A 20,795-nucleotide genomic window follows, 5' to 3' on the forward strand; every position below is an offset into this window, starting at 1 on the left:
CAAAACATAACAGTTGGTGTGAGTCACTGCAGTCTCTCATGTCTGACCAACTATGGACTCTTTCTGTTTCTCCATCCATGTCCCCTCTGAAGGTCTTCCTCTGTGTTCTGAACATTCCGTACAACGTGTTTCTTCAAAGCTCTGCACTGTCTGAGCTCCCATTATCTGATGTTTGATCCCTGATACACTAAAAACTTCACATAACTGGATCCAATAAGTAAGTTAACATTTTCTTGAGTTGTGCCTTATCATTATTTTGAACCCTGATTTCTCACATACAGCCACTAGCTTCTGAATCCTGATCCATGTTTTAAACTAGGATAAGCCCAACACACAACATAACCAGATCACAAATAGCTGATAAAAATGCCAGTGCGCATGTAAACTTGAAGACTCTAAACTACGCACAAGAAGCGGTAGACAGGTTCAGGATTAGTTTTACAGGGTGCAAGGCTGCAGATAGGTTTTTGTTTTTTATCATCCTCTAAGGTGTAGGATGGCAAATCAGCTTAAGCTGAATGTAATGCACACTCAAGAGGTGAAATAATATTGATGATTCTAACAGTTTGATCTTTCTGTACCTTTGAGGTACTGCTTTGATGTTGCAGCATCTCGGTGTCGCCAGCAGGGGGCGCCTGTGACTCGCTGTTACGTGGGTTTGCTCCTTAACGTGGCCTCCACCTCCTCTCCCACAGCTTGACCACCTCGGCCACTGCTTTTTTTTGTCTTACATGCATCACAAACGGCCGACACAAATAAATCTGCAGGTTTAAACCGTTTAAACCAGTTTCGTTTTTGCTATGCATGACAGTTACACAAATGACGCAAACAAAAAAAATCTTTCCAAGAAAACTAATTTACGCAAACAGAAGGCGAATATTTGTGGATGTAGATGCTGCAGAAATTCATCACAACCCAGCACATTTGAAACGATGTTCTTTATGAACTGACTCCAGCTATTCTAGTTCATTCACTGTAATCCACTTTGACTGAGAATGCTTAAAAATGTGAAATACTTGAAATCACTTGATTCTAATAAAGTTTCATGTTTCACTCCTGTGCTGCAGAATTTGTACGCTTCCTGTAGAATTTCACTGCTTCAACCTGATGCGATTTTGGGACATTTTTTTAAAAGACACTGTGAAAGGTGGCGGTGAGAGAAAAATCAGCGGGCTGCAGCGGATTACACCACATGCACAATTTAAAATGTAAAGACGATGGGCAGTGTCGGTTTGACCCGTGATTTATGATTTAGGGAAATCGAAAGTTTCTTATTGACACAAAATAACGTATAAATGTGTTGCCTTTTAAATCCAGGCCTATCTTTGCTCTTATGAAACTTTGGGGCCTGCCGCTTATGTTGATCTTATATGTGTTTTTCTTTCTTTTTTCTGCCTGCAGGCACTTCCGTCTCAGATCAAAGATTCGTCACAATTCGCCTCTGAGATGCTTAAAACATATAAAGTGATGGGTTTATGTATAAATGAATAATTATGATAGAAGTTTTCTCTTTTTTGTGGCTATTCTAAATAAATTAACGTTTTAAATAACAACAAGCCTAATAATAACCACTCAATGAAAAGACAGTAATTCCGTTATTAATATTGCACAATTTAATACTGCGATTACACAAAGATGTGAACAACGTCACAGACTGTGAACCTAGCAGGGAATGCCTGAGGTAAAATACTGTTGTCTATTCCCCTTTAACAGCACATGTACACAGCTTCTGATTTGAAACGATCCCATGTTACATAACGAATAACTGCTATTTAAAAATGAGCACATGGGGTGCTCTCCACCTCCCGATGCCCAGCACACTGAACAGCAGTAAACTTTAATGACCATGTTTATCTTGTTTGCCTGCTGATGCTACAATAAGACAGCAACAAAGGACTGTGAGTGGTTTGGATCTTAATGAAGACAACAGACCATTTCTTGTATATATGTTTTATGTAAGTAATAAAATATTACTATAACATAAATATAAATGTGACTTTGCAGTCTACATTTAGCAAGTAACATACAACCAATGTAGTAAACCAAAAAAAAACATGAAAATAAAAAACATACTGTAATCCACTGCAACATAACCATTAACAGAGCTAAACAAAAAAGCTCCAAACACTTTAAAGAAATAAATATATATATATAAATGGTCAGATTCATAAATGAAATCATATTAAAATATCTTCTTGGAATTAGTAAGTGTACAAAACTGCCCGGAAAGAAAGAAATAAAGAAACAAACAAACAAACAAACCAAAAAAAAAACAATATCTCAGAACAAATACATGTTTACATATTGGACATATTTACATATCGGAAATAATCCTGGCAACATTTTCTCTAAAATCTTTTTTTTTTAATCATCAACATTATTATTATTATTTTTTTTCCTGAAAAAAGAAAAAAGTTTCCCTCGTCTGTATTGAATAGCACAGCTGTTGGCTTTTTGGACTGGTCCAACACTGACATGACACAACGCATTTCCTTACAGGTTTTTTTTGGGGGTGGGGGGGAAATAAATATATCTAAAGTAAATCCCTTCATCGTTTTAACCCTTTAAGAATTATTATTTTTCTTTTCTCCGATTCCAGCGTTTTCGTATAATACAATGGGTATGTTGAACAAAGGAAACGGTCTAACCAGATTTTTAAAACAACAACAAAATAAAATAAAATTACAATATTAATTAAAAAATAACATGTACAGGCGTGATATTCCGACATGGGGCACTGAAGTTACCTGAGTTATTACTTTTCATTTCGTATTTGTACCAATCTCTCTTGAAATGTTTGGAATACAACAGGACAGGCAGTAAGCATTGTGAGCTGAGAGCGCTCTGCGGTGATAAGGAACCTGTAAACATGGGATTCAGGCCGTTGTGTTTAAAGCCTAAATGAAATCAACTACACTCACAATTTTATTAACAGACATACAATTGCAATAATAATAATATTAACGAAAGAATAAGTGCTCCATGCAAAGAAAAAAAAAACAATAATTTGAAAACAATCAACCCCCCCATGAAGAAAAGAAGAAAATGCGAGTTTAGAATTGTCCTTTGTAGTGTCTGGTGCGGTCAGCTGCAAAGCTTTAAATATTTTTAAGGCATGCAGTCAGAACTTGGACGTCCTGTTGCACTGGACAGTGTCGGTTTTTTCCCCCTCTCTAAAATGTGTCTAACGTTATTTATGTGTGTGACACATTTTTCCATCACTTCTCCACAATCAACTCCCACTGATTAAAAAAAAATGAGGAGGCTGCTCTTATGAGTTACAGTATAGCAAATAATGAAACGAAATCATATAGAGACACTCTGCAGAAAGACAGACACTGAAGTTAAAGTATTTCCAAACCAAAACATCACACTTAAAGTATACACACGAAGAAAGTATACACTAATATTCAGAAATCTGGTTAATCAGTTTACGCCTGAAAAAGAAAAAAAGAAAACAAAAAAGCAAGTTCATTCAGTGTAGGCTATTCGTTTCCAGTGTTGATCATTTTCAGGCAACCACCCCATTCTGGTGAGCGCCAACAGTTCATGGTACACCAGGAGGAGATGGGCTCAGTTGCCACATTTAATTACTCTCCCCCTTTGGAGCAGCCATTGAATATCAAATTTTACTTTATATGCATGTCTCCTCCATATAATTTTGGTAAATAAAGATCTTTGTTTCACTTTAAATGCGCACAGAATCAGTAAAACGAATATTTTTTTCTTCTTGATTTTTTCTTAACATTTTCTCTCTTTCCTTTCTATTTGTTGGACATCTCCGAATACTAAAGGCAAAACTGATCTTTTCAACTCTTCCATGTCTCTTTTCTCTGAAGAAAACAAAAGCCAAACTTAAATACTGTAAACTCCATTGTCCCTTTCCCTTTTTCTTTAGCCCCGCGGAAATGCTCGGATTGTTCATGAAAAAAGTCACTGCACAGGACTCTGTAGTGTGTGGTGTCGAGGAGGGGTATCTGCTTGGGAATATACGTCCTCCATATTCGGGTGAGGGACCCCCACTGGTGTCATTCTTTTCTCTTTTTGTCTTCTGTTGCAAAACCAAACACGGACAACCTCTTTTTCCAACTGCAGAGTGTCGGCTAAAGTGCTGATTTCGTGAGCAGATGGCTTTGGGCATTTTAAGAAATGATTTTCCAGCGCCCCTTTCACCCCCACTTCAATGGAGGTCCTCTTCTTTCGTTTCCTGCCCTGCGCAGCAATCTTGTCCAAATTGGTGGGACTGCCCGTGTTTGAGTCTGTCTCCTCCAGCCACTTGTTAAGGAGCGGCTTAAGTTTGCACATGTTCTTGAAGCTGAGCTGCAGCGCCTCAAACCTGCAGATAGTGGTCTGAGAAAAGACGTTTCCGTACAGGGTGCCCAATGCCAAGCCCACGTCCGCCTGCGTAAAGCCCAGTTTGATCCGCCGCTGTTTGAACTGCTTGGCGAACTGCTCCAGGTCGTCGGAGCTGGGCGCGTCCTCGTCCGAGTGATCCTGGTGGTGACTGAACGCCTGTTGGGGCGACTCCATCTGGTTGTCGTGGCTGCCCGAATCGTCGTGAAGTGGGTCCCGCATGCCATGGTGCAGGGTGCCGGGCTGGGGACTCAGCATTGCGTTGAGGTTTGTGTATCCAGGCTGGGAGTAGACAAGTGACTGGTGGCCGTTGGATGCTGGGGACAGCGGGGATAAGTGGTGCGTTGTGGTGGGCGCCCAGGAGCCATGGTGGCCACTCTGCGTCTGCTGGTGCACCAGGTGAGATCTGTGGTGGAAGCCGCTGCTCAGGTCCTCCCTGCTCGCCTGCACGCTGGCTTTATGCTCCTGCTGTCCGATGTGGGTGCCGCTGGACCAGTCGGTGTTGGAGGTGGGCAGCCACTGGTGGTGCGTCAGGCTCATCGGGTGTCCCGTGTTGGTAGCCGCAAGCCCTTGCAAGTACTCGTGGTGCATCATTTTCTGCACCTCTCTGTAGGTCGTCCCCTGGTGCATCCTATCCGAATCCGGATGGATGAGCGGGTTAGACGGTAAGGAGTTATTCCGCGGAATATACTGAGCTGTTGTCGCCATGGCTCCTACTGAAAACTGACGAGTACTTCGGAGGTCTCCAGGCTTTAGAGCCAAAACGCAACAACCTGCTTTGGGAGGTCTTGGAAGCGCGAAGACACGCCTCCCCTCCGCTTGTATTGGCTCCTCTCCGATTCAAGCCCACTAGGGACAGATTCAATAGGCGCAGGGTTTCAGTGCATGGTGTACTGCATTTTTCGCACACCATGCACAGAGCTTACATATGTTATAAAAACATATGTTCTATTTATTAAATGTCTCTTTGAGTTTTTAACGGGATGCCTCTCGTTTCGCGGACCTGCTCACAGTCCCTGTCTATCCATTACATTTGGTTCCCCCTCCAATTCTCTCCAAGTAAGGTGAGCAGAGCTGCAGCAGCGGGGTTTGATTAGGCTTGGATCGGTTGTTTTGCAAATAACCACGTGGGGGAGTACGGTGATCTTTTTGAAGTCCCCCCCTTCCCCCCTTCCCCTCCACAACACACACACACTTACAGACACACACTGTGCACCTTTATAATAGGTCACTGATGATTATAGCGCTCCTCATTTTAAATAGATTATAAGGTGCGATGCTCCAGCTCTGCAAGCCACCCACGCAACAAGAGGCGTGTAAATAAGCCTATGTGATGTTTCTATGAATGCTGTTGTAAATGTGTGAAAATTTGAAAGCATTTCAAAGCCTCCGCGTCTGTCATTTATTTGTATTGTCTCGGTAATTTTCAGTGTTGTATGATCTCATCATCACCACCCACTTAGTTATGATAGGCCAAGATGCGTTCTGTCTCTCTTTCTTTCCATGCCCCCCCCCCATCCCCCATCAAACATGCACATGCAGGTGACAGGGGTGACATATTATACACAGTTTATTCACATCATTCAGTGTCTTATTTTCACATCCTGAAAGAGTGACTGCCGTATCTGATAATTTATACCATATTATAAAACATTTGATTTAATTTAGAAATTCACATTTAACAGATTTTAGAAAATAAAACAGGCTGTATTCTTATGTCATTTAGCCCTTGAAGCATTTCACTAAGCACCAACTTGGAGAGAGAAACCTTGTGTTTCTTCCTCCTGGCTCCTTCCTCACTACCTCTCCCGGTTGATCTGATTATTTTTCCCTTCACGTTTTGTCCCAATAGCAAATTACCAATTCTATGAATTGCAAAGCAGCCTCAGAGACGCTGAGGGGTAGAGAGAGAGGGGGGGCTGGATGCGAAGATTGAAAGGGATCTTTGCAAACACAATCACGTTCTTAAATGGAAATGCGGGGCTTTAAACAAATCTTACATCTCTCCCGTTCCATTCGCCTAAAACTCTGCAATCAGGCACATGTTCCGCTCCTTCTAAAACAGGAGCTTTTTTGGAAGGTTTTTCAGGCGCAACAGTCTCATTTTAATCATTTACCTGAAAGCAATGTTTTGCCTTTTTATCTCTGCCGCGTGTTTGTCTGTTGTCATCTTCCCCATGCGACTATTCTCTTTCTATTTACAGGACGAGTCAACTCCACTGTTCATTTTAATCCGGGACTACATGACTAAAAGGTAAGTTGTCTCCTTTCTGCCGTGGCTGCGTCCTTGCTGTACTCTTGTCTGCGGCGTTAACAATGTAGTTGCGCGCGCGTGTGTGTGCGTGTGTGGAAAATGTTGTCGGGGTCACAGGTGCTCGTCATCATCTCTTGAAAGGCGTGGTTTTTGTCCACCCATCCTTTATATATTTATTTGGAATGAGTGGGAGACAGTCCTCGCGAGTTATCCGCGTGTCATTTTAGAGCAATTTATCAGTAAGAAACTCTCAGATTTATGATGACATTTTAATGCTGATATTATTTAATATCTTTATCTGAAGAAACTCTGCTATCATGTTTCACCTTAATTCTGAAAAAAACTCAATTTTAAAATGCGTAATTTTCTCATAAAACTGAATTAAAATCATTGTAGTTACATTTATTGAACTAAATTCTTGTTAAGTTGATAAAAACATACAGTGAGATTTAGATAAAAATAACAGTAAGACGTATGACAATGATGGACAATGCTCCTCTAATGAGAAAAGCCAGCCAGGACATTTCTTATTGTCCCAGTGTCTTTTCTCTGCGCCTTAAACTCCTGAGAGACCCCAGTGGTCTGCGTGTCACTGCTATAAGGGGAGACCGGAGCTCCATGCAGCTCCCAGTTAATGAAGATGCGTTAGCTATTCAGTCATTCTTGTCTTCCCCAGTCTATAAAAAGCAGTGGTTTCTGCCACACAGACCCAGTCTTGTGCTTTGCCATGCCAGCGAGGAGCTGCTGAAAAAGAAAGATCCAGATGCTGTGGCCCTTTTTTTTGTAAAGAATATGGCCTTGTGTGCGCTGAGGTGCATTTTTGCCAGGACACACTAGGTTTCCATGGTGCGCTCGATGAAAGGGATCACACAGAACTTAGTGGTGAATGACAGGCCGTACAGGAAGAGGGCTGGAAATGAAGGCGATATGATGGAGTTTACAAAGAGAGAGAGAAATTACGAGGCACACTGAGTATGAACCGCACACATGAGTGTCGAGGAAGTTGGGTGACCTCTCTCTTTTCTCTTTTTTTTTAGTTATAAGTCAGAAATAAGTCTTCTTTGTGTCACACTGGGGGCAGAACTCTTGATTCTATCGCTGGTTTATTTCCTGTCATGTCATGTCATGAAAATTCCCAAAACATATTTGAACAAAATAACATTTAATTTTGGGGAAATGCTGTACTTCTAATTTAAGAGCTTATTTATTGCGATTAGAGGCCTTTTTCTTTTTCAGTCACTCACGTGTTAATCTTTCCTCCTTCATCTACTTAATATGCAGCAGTTATTGTCAGGACGCAACTCAGCCAATAGGACCCCATCGACCCTTTAATTAACCCTCTTATTTCCCCTCTGCCTTGGTGTCAGTGGGCCTACAGTAAGGATGCACAAAACTATTTTTAAAAACTAATACACTAATACAGTTTTTTCTATCATATCTAATTATATTAAACAATGCAAAACACGTATTTATCTCAAAACATTTTGAGATTTCGGTTTTTAAAAAACTCGAAGACTTTTTCCAGAGAACAGTCCATCACTGAATTTCAAAATAAAGTTTTATTGTGCCCAAGTACCTGGAATAAAGCACATCCTTAAACAGCCGCGGCCTCATATTAGATGTTTAATACAAGTCTTCCTCAATTCCAGGGGGAGCACTTCGACCTGCCACAAGCTATGTTTAGATTTTAAAATTCATGTGATGTACCTCGCAACTACAGCGAGTAGAATAATATCCACCAACTCACTCAATCAGATAATTGTATTTCGTTTCCACTTTTTTTGATAGACATGCGTAATAGGCACTAAATATGCAGTAGTAAAAAAAAAAAACTTGTTTGCCCATCCATTTTGAAGACCGAATCGTCCCGTGCTTTTCAGGTAACTTTTTCCCTTTCTTTTTTTGGCTAATGAACTTGGGCTATTCTGCCAGCATCCCCCTGAGAATGCGACGGGGGAAAAACGCTTCTCTTGTGGTAAAAGGTGCGAGTTTCTTCTTCTATCTCTCGGCTAATTAGGTGGGGTCTGAACACGCCAGAATGAATATTCATGAAAAGCACCGGCGCGCAATTAGTAGTGGAGAGAGTTCCCAACTTCAATCCCCAAACAACGCAGCTTGCAGAGGAACAGGGTACCGGTCCCCCCTTACTCCATGTGTCTCCGCTTCTGCTCAAGCACTCTTTGAGCCCTCACTTGTACTTTTAGTTCTTATCAGCCAGTCTCCTGCTCCCCCCCCCCTTTCAAAGCAGCCTCCATCCTAACTGATGTGTCCACTTCATACTGGAAATAACAGCTAATCCAATTAGATTTCTCAATAACTTCCAAAGTGACTAAAACAGATTTTCTGCTGTCAGTAAAGCTTTTTTTGACTCACTTATTTTGACATTTGAACATAATTTAAATTCAATTATAGATCTACAGTGACACACCAATGTGTGTGTGTGTGTGTGTGTGTGTGTGTGTGTGTGTGTGTGTGTGTGTGTGCGCGCGCGCGCTTGCAGACACATATCCCCCACATGCACCTATCACCTAATGACATGCATCATCTCACAACACACAATTTCATAAGCATCACACCTCACTGTTCCAAATCCTCTGAATTACTAATGGACTCAGGTGCACACATCTGGAGCTGCTGCCTAAAGACTCAGTCTACCTGTCTAGTGGTTTGTGTGTCATACTAGTGTGTGAGCCTCAGCCTGTGTGCCTGGTTGCCTGTCCGTCTGCCCGCCGAGGACCCACAATCCTCCGCTTTGAATTCAAGGTGATCCTTATCCCCGACCCCCTCCTGGCCCAGTGCGTTTGCCTCTTGCCTCCATAAAGACGTGTTTATGTATGTATGTATGTGCAGAGGGGAACACGAGGAGGTTTTTCAAGGGTTGGGGGGAGATAAGCAGAGGAATTTGAGGCCGGTGAATATGGATGGGGTCCCTGCTTTTAGAGAGCACCGCTGATAGAGAGGTAAACAGCTCCTGGCCAAGAGAAGGGAGAAGGGCTGGGAGAGGTGGAGGGGGTGGCTGATGCATGCAGAGGCATACATTTGGGAACTAACTCCATATCCCTCCCTCTCTCTCTGTTATTAAGTCAGCATCTCTGAGGACTATCTGTCATTATTACTTCACCTTATTTTGTTGCTAGATTGTCGAGTTTTTGCTTTGGACAATCTCGAGGATTTGGAAGATGAGGTTTTACTATCAATATACAGGAAGTGTGAGGATGTTCACAAACCTGATTTATAGGCTCAGAAGTTTTTGGTTGTCCATTGCTGATGCTGCACTTTTGAAGAATAAAATCAGTGTAGGTTATAGGTTGCAGTTGAACACTGTGGCAATACACAGCAAGTATACCTGTTACGCAACAACCCTAAAAATTGCAATTCTCCCCTTTCCACAGTGTCCTGTTCTTAAGTTGTCAACTGGTAACGCGGTGATTCAGACAGTGACCATCTCTGTTTCTCTTTTTCTCTCTCTTCTCTCCTGACCCGGAAAGGCTGGGCGGCTCGGCAACAAGAAGGCCACGACCTCAAAAGGACATGGCAGGAGTGAGTCGTCGCGTAACACACATACTGATACGACACGTGTGTGTGTGTTAGTGGACATGTTTTTCTTTAAGGTCAAGGTTTTACCTATTTATGGCTTCAAACGATGTACATAAATGTACATTCATTTATCCAAATTACACATTTCGCTACAAGTTTGCGTGTGAGCAAAATTTCATTAGTGTAAATTATAAAAATACTAAATGCAGAGATGATAGAAAACAAACAGCATGCACAGTAAACCACACGGTGGACCGTTGGCACCTTTACCTCTGAACCACAGGGGTGTCCGTTTATTTTAACAGTGTTTTACCGATGCAGATTTTAACAGTGGATAAAGTTAACTTTATTTGTCGAAGAACATCTTTTTACAGAGGAGTGTGTCTCCACAGGTGAGCTCTCAGAGGCCCTGACTTTCCTTTGGGGCAGCTGCTTAGTTTTATCCCACTTGATTGCTCTCTTGGCCACGACACAACACAGCTTCTCTCTCTCTCACACACACACTCCAGACACACACACACTCCAGACACACACACACTCCAGAGAACTTCCACACTAAGGCCCCACCGCAAAGTTATTAATGAGCTGTTTAATTTTAATTAGATAGTAATTCATGTTAATGCCTGCTTAATGGAGCCAAATAATTCCCCTCGGTCACTCGGGGTCTTTATGCTTCGTTTACCAGCCCCTGCAGTTATTCGCTGGCTTTTGTTTTTATATTACATTTCCAAGTCTTTTTTTTTCCCAAGCAGTGAGTGAATGATGAAACAGTAAATTCTAGAAACATACGGAGTGAGTGAAGCGTTAGGCTGTGTGTGTGTTAAGGAGTGTTATCCTGTTAGTGAAGGCTCACACCCATATGTTTGTGTCCCCTCTTTTTAGATTTGATTTCATTTTAAAAATGGTTCGCCTGTCAGTGCATCACAACACAGACACACACCCTGACCCACAATCCACTACAGTAAATGCCTTAAGTCTGATCTAAGAAAAGGTCAAACTCTGTATTGAACACTAAGCGGGGTTAAACCCTCAGGTTGAAGTGCAGGTACCAAGACGTTCATAAGCGAGAGGTTGTGACCTTTTTGTCCAGGCCGGGCCCTTGAGGTAAATTGCTCCTGTCTCTTGTCATGTGTGCATCCAGTGGACTGCTGCTTAAAGAATTCGTTCGAGACACCCTAACCCCTGAGGGGTTCAAACATGGGTAAGGCAGTGTAGGAGTGACCACACCAGCTTGGACCACTGTGTCTGTGAGAGAGAGAGACAGGAGGAGAGGTCAACGCTGTTGAGTCTGTCTCGGTTCTGTCTGGGTGCCTCAGCTCTAACGGAGCACTAAGCTGAGTGGCTGAATTGAGTTAGTGGCTACAGACAGGCTTTTAATTGTTGATTGACCAGTCTGAGTGCTTCCTGGGCTGGGGTCATTGCAGAGAGCAGGCAGGGAGGTCCCAAGGCCCCAGCGGCAATTTCAGCCACACACACCCAAACACTGCAGGGGGGCGGACAGAGATGGAGAGGAGGTTGGCGGAAAGGTAGTTAGGACATGGCAAGAAGGATGAAGAAGAGCTGAGACACTTTAAAAAGTAAGAAAATGTGTTGTGCTTTATTCAGTTTTTATTTGAAGTTTGATCTTGGATTTACAGGGGCCACACAATTCAACCAAACAGATGCATATGGGTGAAAAGTGTGTGTAGAGCAGGCTTTGAGGCTCACAGATTAGCAAGTTCAATGTTTACTCCTTCACAAAATCTCAGCTTCTTCATCTGTTTGACAGTTACAAATTTACTTTGTACCCGTTCCATCCACTTCTTCGCCCCTCTGCTCCCTCCCTCTTTATCCTCTTCTGTCTCCCCCCTTCAGCCCTCTTTTCCTCTAATTCTGCACGGGGCTACAAAAGCCCATTCTGCTGTTTTAGTGGGTTAGCTTCTCTCCTCTCTCCTCCTCTCCACCTCCTCCTCCTTCCCGGCTCACAGCAGGTGCCCGTCCTCGGCTAACATTTGTTATCTCTAATCCTGCAGGTTCGGCGCACAAAAAGAGCGTAGTAAACTCTCTCTCAGACCTAATCCCACCACTCCTTTTTTGATGGCACTCCCCCTCACCCTCCTCTCCTCTTTTCTCTCCCTTCACTATCTCTCTTTTAGGCTGCTGGGGGGACACTCCACTTCTCTGATTGCCACATAGCTTTTTATCACCATGGCCTTCAATTTGGGGGGCAGCTGTTGGTAGTGGGGGTGTCCTTTTTTTCCGCCCGTTCTTTATACCTCCAATTCTGACTCTCTTTTTCTTTTCTCTCTCGCTCTGTCTTTTTTTTTTGCCCCCTTCTCCCTCTCTCTCTGTATCATTTACAGTCATTTTCTGGCAATTAAAATGGAGCGCTGCTGCAGGATTTTCGCCTGCAGTGCAACACTACAGTGCTGATGAATAATTCTTCACCCTGCAAACTGGAAAGCTAGCCTTTCTTTCATGTCGGCCCTTTGTTGATTTACCATTAAAACTTACTGCACCGTGCTATGAGTGGAGGACCCAGCTCTGCAGGAACTGGCAAAAAATGAGGATGAAGCAGATATGTGTACATATGCTTTAGGGTCTTTTTTCTTCCTGCCAAGAACAAGGAAGTCTCTAAGTTACGTGTGTCTGTCTAATACATTTGTGTTTATGGATTAGATTTATGGGGCATGAGGCCTCTTTATTTATGTCCACTGTCTCGTTCTGTACCACTTAGGTTTTATGTTAATTTTTCTTATCAACGGTTTTCATTACGGGAGCCTAGCTGCATTGTGTGAGTGATTAGACGGTCATTCATCTCTGTTTCTCCCTCACACTCACACACACACATGTACTCTCACAGCAAGCGGTGACTGATGTGTGGATGGAGTGTGTGGGGCGCTCCGGCTACAGCAGCGGAATGGTGTTGGCAGCATGTTAAATGATGTGGGTCTCTAGGCCAACCCAGCTCTAGGTTGTTTTCTGTTAGTAACATCCCACAGTGGACTATTCACTGCTTTATGGAATTTAGTTTGATTAACTTTGTCCCAATAGACAAAGGAGCATATGACGTGTCAAGGTACAAAAAAAAAGACAAAAAAAGAGTTAAAAAAATAATATTATCCTGACGCCTATGGCAATTTTTATTGTGTTATGCCTGCACTGCAAACACAAGTATATAGGGAGGTGGAGAGACAAGTCCATTATTGTATAAACCTCTTGTCTCTTCATTTTAGAGACAGCAAAACAAGCGTTAAGGTGGAACACTGAGTTTTAAAAACATGACACAATGTCAAAAAATACATTAATATACGTCACTAAAGATACTGAAAAAAATATGTTTTTCAATTGGCAGGATATTTAAAGATTGTTTTTTCAGCTGTAAGCACACCATAAATAGCCAATGTTTGTCACAAATGTTTATTATGAGCCAGCAGGCCACAGTGTCAGTGTATATATAATAGTCAAGTGCCCAAAACAAATCGAGGCGGTTCAACTTTTCTTGATCCTATCGGCGCTACTAAGACAATCAGTGTATTTCAGCCATTGATCCCACCTCAGGCCTATCCCTTGTTGCCATCTACAACCTTTCAGTCAGCTGTTTTGGAGGTCTTCTCTGCTGCCCCCTCGTAGCAGGAGGTTTAATTCATTTTACAAGAGATAAGTCTAGCTGGAGAGAAGTTTGTCCACTTTTGTCCAATTATAATGAATGAAGCGGTCGACCATGAGAGAGAAACAGGGCTAAGTTTAAGCAGCTTTAACCCTGGCTGGAGGGGTTGAATTAGGGTCTGAGAAGAAGTATCTTCCCGCTATGTCATCTGGCTCAGTAGTTATCCCCTAGTCAGTTATATGGGCTTCAGCATATTGAACAGCAAATATGAACACACTGAACACACACTCATTCGGATCCACTGACAGGCACACACGTGAACAAGCAAATACTGACACACACAAACACACACACAAGCAAACAAACAAACACTATTTTTCACACTGTCACACTCACATGGACACAGTCATGCACTGAAGAGATAATGGTGGCCAGAGGCGGTCTTGGTGCGCTCTCTCTCTCTCTTTCTCTATGTCTCTGAGGCAGAAAGCGTGCTCTGGTCCTCACTGTCTGTTAGATTTGATCACCATCACCCAACTGCAACGGACAGTGCACAGCTCAGCTCAGCTGACGGCTCATTGCAACACGCACACATGCACACATACAGCCACTGTGCCAGAGGATATTACATGCAGTGTCTGACACCTCTAAATAAGTGTTTACTTTCAGTGTGTATGAGTGTGTGTTAGAGTTTGTGTGTGTATATCTGTGCATGTGTGTTGGCCAATGCATTTTATTTGCCTGCATGGTCGCCTCTCCACCGGTTTACTCTGTGTGTGTGTGTGTGTGTGTGTGGGCATGCTAGGCGACAGCAGGCCTGTGAAATATATCCAAAATTATATCACCCATTTCCTGCTTCTACATGGCTGTCTCCAACATTAACATAGGCTGCATGTAATTCCTTGATGTACAACTGTTCCTATGAATCGATACTGTTCTTATCATATGTACATACAAGTGAAGTGTGATATATGTAATTTAACTGTGTAATGACTGTAAAATAATCTAAATAAAAAATATGAATGAAAGTCTGTCTAATGCTGAATTTTTAGAGGTCTTACAGTTTGTTTCTTTATCATTTTGCATTATTTAGAAATGTGTTGCTCTCTTCAATCACATTCATAAACACCCATACTCATGTGCTCACAAACAAACATATCTTATTCAGCTGTGACAGACAAGGTGCGGCACACATGTATCTGTGTCTGTCTGCAAAGAGATTTTAATAAGACAAAAAAGAGGGGGTACAGTAAATCCTACATCTGAGCACGCCCATCTCTAAGACCCGAGGGTGCCACGCTATGATTGACAGGGCGCCTTTCACTAACGCTGTCGGACGCAGGACGGATTAGGGCCGTCTCGCCCTAAAGGGCCATTGTGGCTCCACGTCTCCCAGCTGCTTCATCATGCACCCCTCTCCATGACCGAGGAGGGGCCCATGTGAGTGTGAGTGTGTGTGTGTGTCAGCGTGGATTGCATGGCATGAGCTGTTAAAACTGCAGGATGTTACCATTTGGTTAAAAGTTTGTTTAGATGATTTTATAGATGCATGTCTCTAGATGTGTGCACTCCACTACTTTAGATATCCTGTCAGCCTTTTAGTGTATGTATATATTTTATTTTACACAAGTCATTTTTTATTTGGCACTCTACATTGAATCCCAGTTGAATGATTTTTTTTCTGGGGTTTCTCTTTTGGCATAGGCATTATATTTTGATTCCTTTGAACTTGTTTAAGCATAGAGATAATGTACAGTGTGTTGGTACAGGTGATGCTCACATAACTATAAATCTAAGGGGTGTTGCTGCTGTTGCCTGCGGCTCTGTCCTCCACTCTGTGTTGATCCAGATGTGTAACTCCTGTGATTGATGGCTCCAGTTCAACTGGTTTTGTTTCCTTGTTAAAAAACAGAAATTACCCCTCAAATCATTTGGTAGCTTGCTACCTCTGATCCTTAAAATCTCTGATTTCAAGGAGTTATTTTCTGTTTTTTATTTTTACTCATGTACAATAAAGGCAATGGGACATCAAAAATGGTATGTCCTTATTCATAAAATATAAAAATGTCAGTGTAAAGGAGTAAGACAGAAGTCTATAAGGGATATTCACTCAAGTGAAAGAAACTGTGTGTGTGCGCCTAGGTAAGAGATACCCGAGATTGCACTACATGTGAATATATGCCAGCGGTCTGACCTTTACAACCTTTCGGCTTCTTCCCTGGGGTTTCCCATCCGTTTCCAAAGAAGCATTGTGGGGAGCACACATCATGGGGGATCCTTCTGGGTTATGAGACCCCTGGCGTGGATGCTGGGCAGGGCATGCTGGCACTGTGGCAGCCCTGGCACACAGCTTTGCCAGGAAAGGCAATGCCAGAAGCCTGCCACATTCCCGCTGAGAATCTCCCAGGCAATTAGACTGCTGCTGCAATGAGCTGCCGTCTGAACTGTAAAGCAGAGGAAGAGCGAACAGGACCAGCGATTAGCAGCGTACACCAGTTTGTGTTGACAGTGTGTTGACATAGTCAATCGAGTGAGTGTAAACAGACATATTGTTTCTAGTTAAAGTGAGCATACGGTTAACATGCACTCCCAGCCATACTTGTAAGCATTTTGTTCTCAAAGTGTGCACAACATGATAAGTCCTTGGAAGAAGGGCCTTGATGTGATATGTGCGAAGGGTGAAAAAAGTTGCCCTCCTTCTATCCATGTCCCTGTCACCCCAGCGGAAAAAGGAGTGGATCACTCTCACTCTCAGTGTCTCTTCTCCTCTCTCTCTTCTCCATCTCTCTGTCTGATGAAAGAGGAGCTATGATCGCTTCGACAACAAAGGGCCCAGCCGCTTGTGTTTGGATGAGGCTCTCCTTTCTTCTCTCCTTCCTCCTCCTTCTCTATCTATTCCTTCTAACCCCCTCTGATCTCAGTTACTCTCTCCTCAGTTACTCTACCCCCCTTTCCCCTCATCCGCCTCATCCTACCCTCCCTCACTGCTCTATCTCTTGCTGCCTGATGCCACTCTCTGGCGTTGGTCCTCCGTTCTTCGTTAGGGCCTCAGCGATACGATCAGGGGAAGGAATTAAAAATCAGAAAGTGTCCTTGTCGAAGAGACACCCCGGATGGCGCACTTTGATGTCTCCTCAGAAATTTGAAATTCATATGTTGTCACACTTGATTTTATTCCCCTCTCTCACTCTTTCTCTCTCTGCCTTTTCCTTTTCTTCCTGCTCCTCTACTCCGTCAAGTGCCATCATGTACTATTCAGTTAGAAAGAGAGAAATGAGGCGAGCGCAGAAGAACGTAAAAAGCATTGTACAAGTGTTTCTGAAAGCCCTTTCTTGTCTTTTATTTTTCATGTTTTTACTTTGTGAAGAAGGCGGGAGACATAATTAATCATTCAATTTCTTTTTGATTGTAGGTGCTGGGTGCGTGGGTTTAGAGGTACAAGACTGGGAGTAAGGGACCAGAGGAAGGGGTTGAGATGTGGCGACGGGCCACTTTGATGCCATTTCAGAAGTCTGAGCCAAGTCAAAGCTATTTGACAGAGTGAGAAAATAGTGGATGCCACACACTGTAGCACACACATATATGAGCGCACGCACAAGTGCACACACACACACACACACACACAAACACAGGCACATTAAATCTCTGGCTGAAACCTCAGCTTGGTCCCTGGTGAAAACAAATTCCGGCACATGCTGGTTTCCTCAAACCCTCAAAATGAAAGACAAGAGTTTGGACGTAATCCTGTTTGTATTTTAATAAAGGAAACATCAAAATGTTCATTTTACGCTGAATAGCCTGTGAGTCATTCTGTGTGTCTGAACATATTCTTAAGATCTGAAGGAATTCCTCTTGTAACAAGTGTGGAAGAATAATTAGACATGAGTCAATGACATTAATAAACTGTAGCCGTCCAAGAGAAATCCAGAGAGCTGGATTTGGATATGACACATTTCTGGACACATTTCTCATTCTTGTCTTCAGGAAAATGAGTGGGCACATCAGCAGGTCCTTGATGGCCCCTCCCAAGACAGTTACAAATGGGCATGAAGGTGGGGTGGCGAGGACTGGGGGATTGGGTAAGAGGTGGGGGGAATGCGGATGAGCGGGAGAAGGGGATGGGGAGTCCCATCGGTCCACTATATCCCAGATTCATCATTAATCACTCCTGCTGAGCTCCTCAGACCCTCCCACTCCGCCCTGCCACCCCTGTCTTCCACCTATAAGACCCACTCCCCAAGGTGATGGCAACTCATCCCTGCTGCCCCCCTCCCACCACCAACACCACCCGCAACACTTGCCCCTCCTCAAAACAACAATTTCTGTTATCTAGCACCTCAGGAAAGTCACCCTTCTTTGTCTCTACATCTCTTACTCTGTTTATCTCTCTCTCTCTCTCTCTCTTCGCTTCTTTCCCCTCTCACTCTCCGGCGTCTGCCCCCTTCACTACTTTTTTATTTCTCCTTCTTGTTTTCTCCCTCTCTCTTAGTGACAAATGGGTTTTAATAAAAGCTGACAGAGCGATGAAATTAAAGGAGTGCATCCCATGGCCAGCTATAGCTTCAGCCTGAGCGTGGCACTGACATATTTAAAACAGGGCCTTAATTCAGTAGCCTACGCTTGTCTTACATCACCAGGGCTCCCCAGTCTTATCGGAATCATTATTACTGCTTGACACTGTATTGTTGTAAAAAAAAACTCACAGTTACAGCTAGCATCAGAGGAAGCGAGCGTTTAGGAGCCTCTTCGTCCTTGTGCCAACAGTGACCCTTATAAAACAGTTTATTCCATTGACCCTATTAGCAGATATTAGGTCCCATCTTCCATGTTGCCTCATTACCGTCCTGGATCATAAAAAGAGGGGGTTGGGGTCTGAGACTGAAAGGGAGTGTGTGCCTTTTCCGAGGGAATCCTTCCATAAGGAATAACTGACATGAAGGACTTACCCACGCCTCAAGAGCTCTTGCTCAACGTTAGAATGCATTGTTTTGTTGGATTACAGGGTTAGGATGGGATTCTAATCCCCTAATTTTTAATCTCTCCTGATTCCAGAGGGATGCATAAGAGACTGGGGGGCTTCCCTGACACAGCTTGGGTAGGTGGGTTACAGAGAGGAGGGGTGAAGGGATAAAAGAAGAGAAATCTTAACAAAGGGCATATGATATTGTTAGTGGGGCGTATGCTGTGAGAAACTGTGAAGGACAAATGACAAATCTTTTTGCAAATGAGGCAATTTTTAGTGACACACAATAATAATAAAATAAAAATAATAATAATGGTATAAAAGTTCCTGAACTCAAAATATTAAAAGTAAAATCAAGAGTAAAAAGACCACAGCTTATGGCTTCCTTGCAACAAGAGTCATTCCAATCCTATTTGCAGGCTGCGCACCGCACAACATTCAAAATCGCTCTGCGACAGTGATAACATATCCTTCTCCCAAAACATTTCTGCTTTGTCATTTCATACCCTCACAACCACGTGTCTGGGTGTGCGGATAATTTCTCAGACAGCTTACGGTGACAGTCTTTTTGGACGGAGGGATAAGTTGTCTGGAAGCTCATCCCTGTAATCTGTGAAGGATATACAGGGCCTCCCCAGGCAGAATACAGGGACTGTTCACCTGCAGCATTAGCTAAATAAGATTAGGAGCTGGACTGGAACCCAAACCCTCGCTATGGGCAGAAATATATATATTTATAAACAACATGACATAGGAGAAATTCAAAGCTAAAAACATATTTAGAATCGGGATTTCAAAATGGGGTTTATACACAAAAAATATGAAGGACAAAAAAAGGGGACATCAAACCTCCAAATGGGTTCAACTGAAGGCCTTTTTCAAATGTAAAGTTAGCTATGGAGCTGGCTGGAGTTGAAACAGGAAGGATAGAAAACAAGGATGGAAAAAAAAGAGGCTGGTCACAATGCACACAAGGAGTTAGAAATCATTGCGTCCAATCACGAAGTAACCTTGGGCGGCTTCCAACATGATGGAGAGAGTGAGTGAGCGACGGGGTCCTGGAGCAGGGCCAAGCCGAGCCTTTTGTGCCAGCAGCCGCCACATTCCAATCAGCCACGGATATTTATACTCTGGGCCTAATTGAAAGGTTGGCTTGTGAACCATCTGCATGCACCCGTACTCAAGCCCCCCCCCTCTTTCACACACACATATACACACAGACACACTCCTCAGTGCTTTACCAACCTCAGACACAGCCGGCTTTGACCCACAGAGGAGACAGGCCAGACATGCTGCATCTCAACATCCCAAGAGGACAGAAACGAGGGTAAATTATGACAATAGTGTTGCTGGTAAAGTCTCATTTTCAGTTTGTGTTTCACAGAAAGATGTTCAGGAAGTTAGTGTCCTGAACCCCCCCCCCCACTATCCCAACCTCTCGGTAACCGCAGTTACAAAAAGCCCATGTCCTTTAATTGTGCATAACATCATCATAAGATAAAGAGGTAGATAAAGGAACTTGACTTATTATATACTGGTAATTTTGACAAAGTGAGCCTACAAACCTGCCCTCAGTAACACAGTGCAGCTGAGGGTGTCTGGCAGTTGATAAAAGGAACTCAGCACCAGTGAGATATAAATGACTTGATGATTGATTACCGCCCCGAGCAGAAAAATGAGCAAAGCACAAAACCAGTCAGTAATGTTTGTGTCATGAACATTTTCTCACACTTCTGTCTATATCATGCTGCCATGACCTGCTGTATGTCAGGCGTCTTTTAGTCAAATAAAGGCTAAATGCTTTCATTTGCATCACATTCACTATTCTACATACAAGACTATGGTTTGACCTTTGCCACTTATTGTACTCGCAAATTATTAATTAGGGTAAATGCTTTCAATCTGTATTATTATTTAAGGGAACTGGAGTCACAAAAAAACAGAGTACATGAGAGGTTTAACCCTGAAATCATGTAAGAGAGAGGCTTGACCCTACATTTATTAAAAATACTCATCAAAAGGTTTAACAAACTGACTGACCACACACCAGACAGCAAGCCAATATCAGGTCTCCTGAGAAACTTGGAACAGTGAAACTC

At 43.0% G+C, this 20,795-nt stretch overlaps 1 protein-coding gene across 1 annotated transcript; it reads right to left on the reverse strand.

The window, feature by feature from the left end:
- Positions 1 to 2,164: 2,164 nt before the first annotated feature.
- On the reverse strand, positions 2,165 to 5,064 carry pou3f1 (POU class 3 homeobox 1). The gene has a single exon (XM_028425378.1). It carries the CDS (start codon positions 5,059 to 5,061, stop codon positions 3,934 to 3,936), a length of 1,128 nt encoding a protein of 375 aa, XP_028281179.1. The 5' UTR covers positions 5,062 to 5,064; the 3' UTR covers positions 2,165 to 3,933.
- Between the last annotated feature and the right edge of the window lie 15,731 nt (positions 5,065 to 20,795).

Source organism: Parambassis ranga, chromosome 16 (genome assembly GCF_900634625.1).
Source record: "Parambassis ranga chromosome 16, fParRan2.1, whole genome shotgun sequence".
In the NCBI taxonomy this organism is placed as follows: Eukaryota; Metazoa; Chordata; class Actinopteri; family Ambassidae; genus Parambassis; species Parambassis ranga.

Excerpts from the sequence above, each read along its gene's own strand:
- pou3f1 (XM_028425378.1), bottom strand. The coding sequence starts at position 5,061 with ATGGCGACAACAGCTCAGTATATTCCGCGGAATAACTCCTTACCGTCT.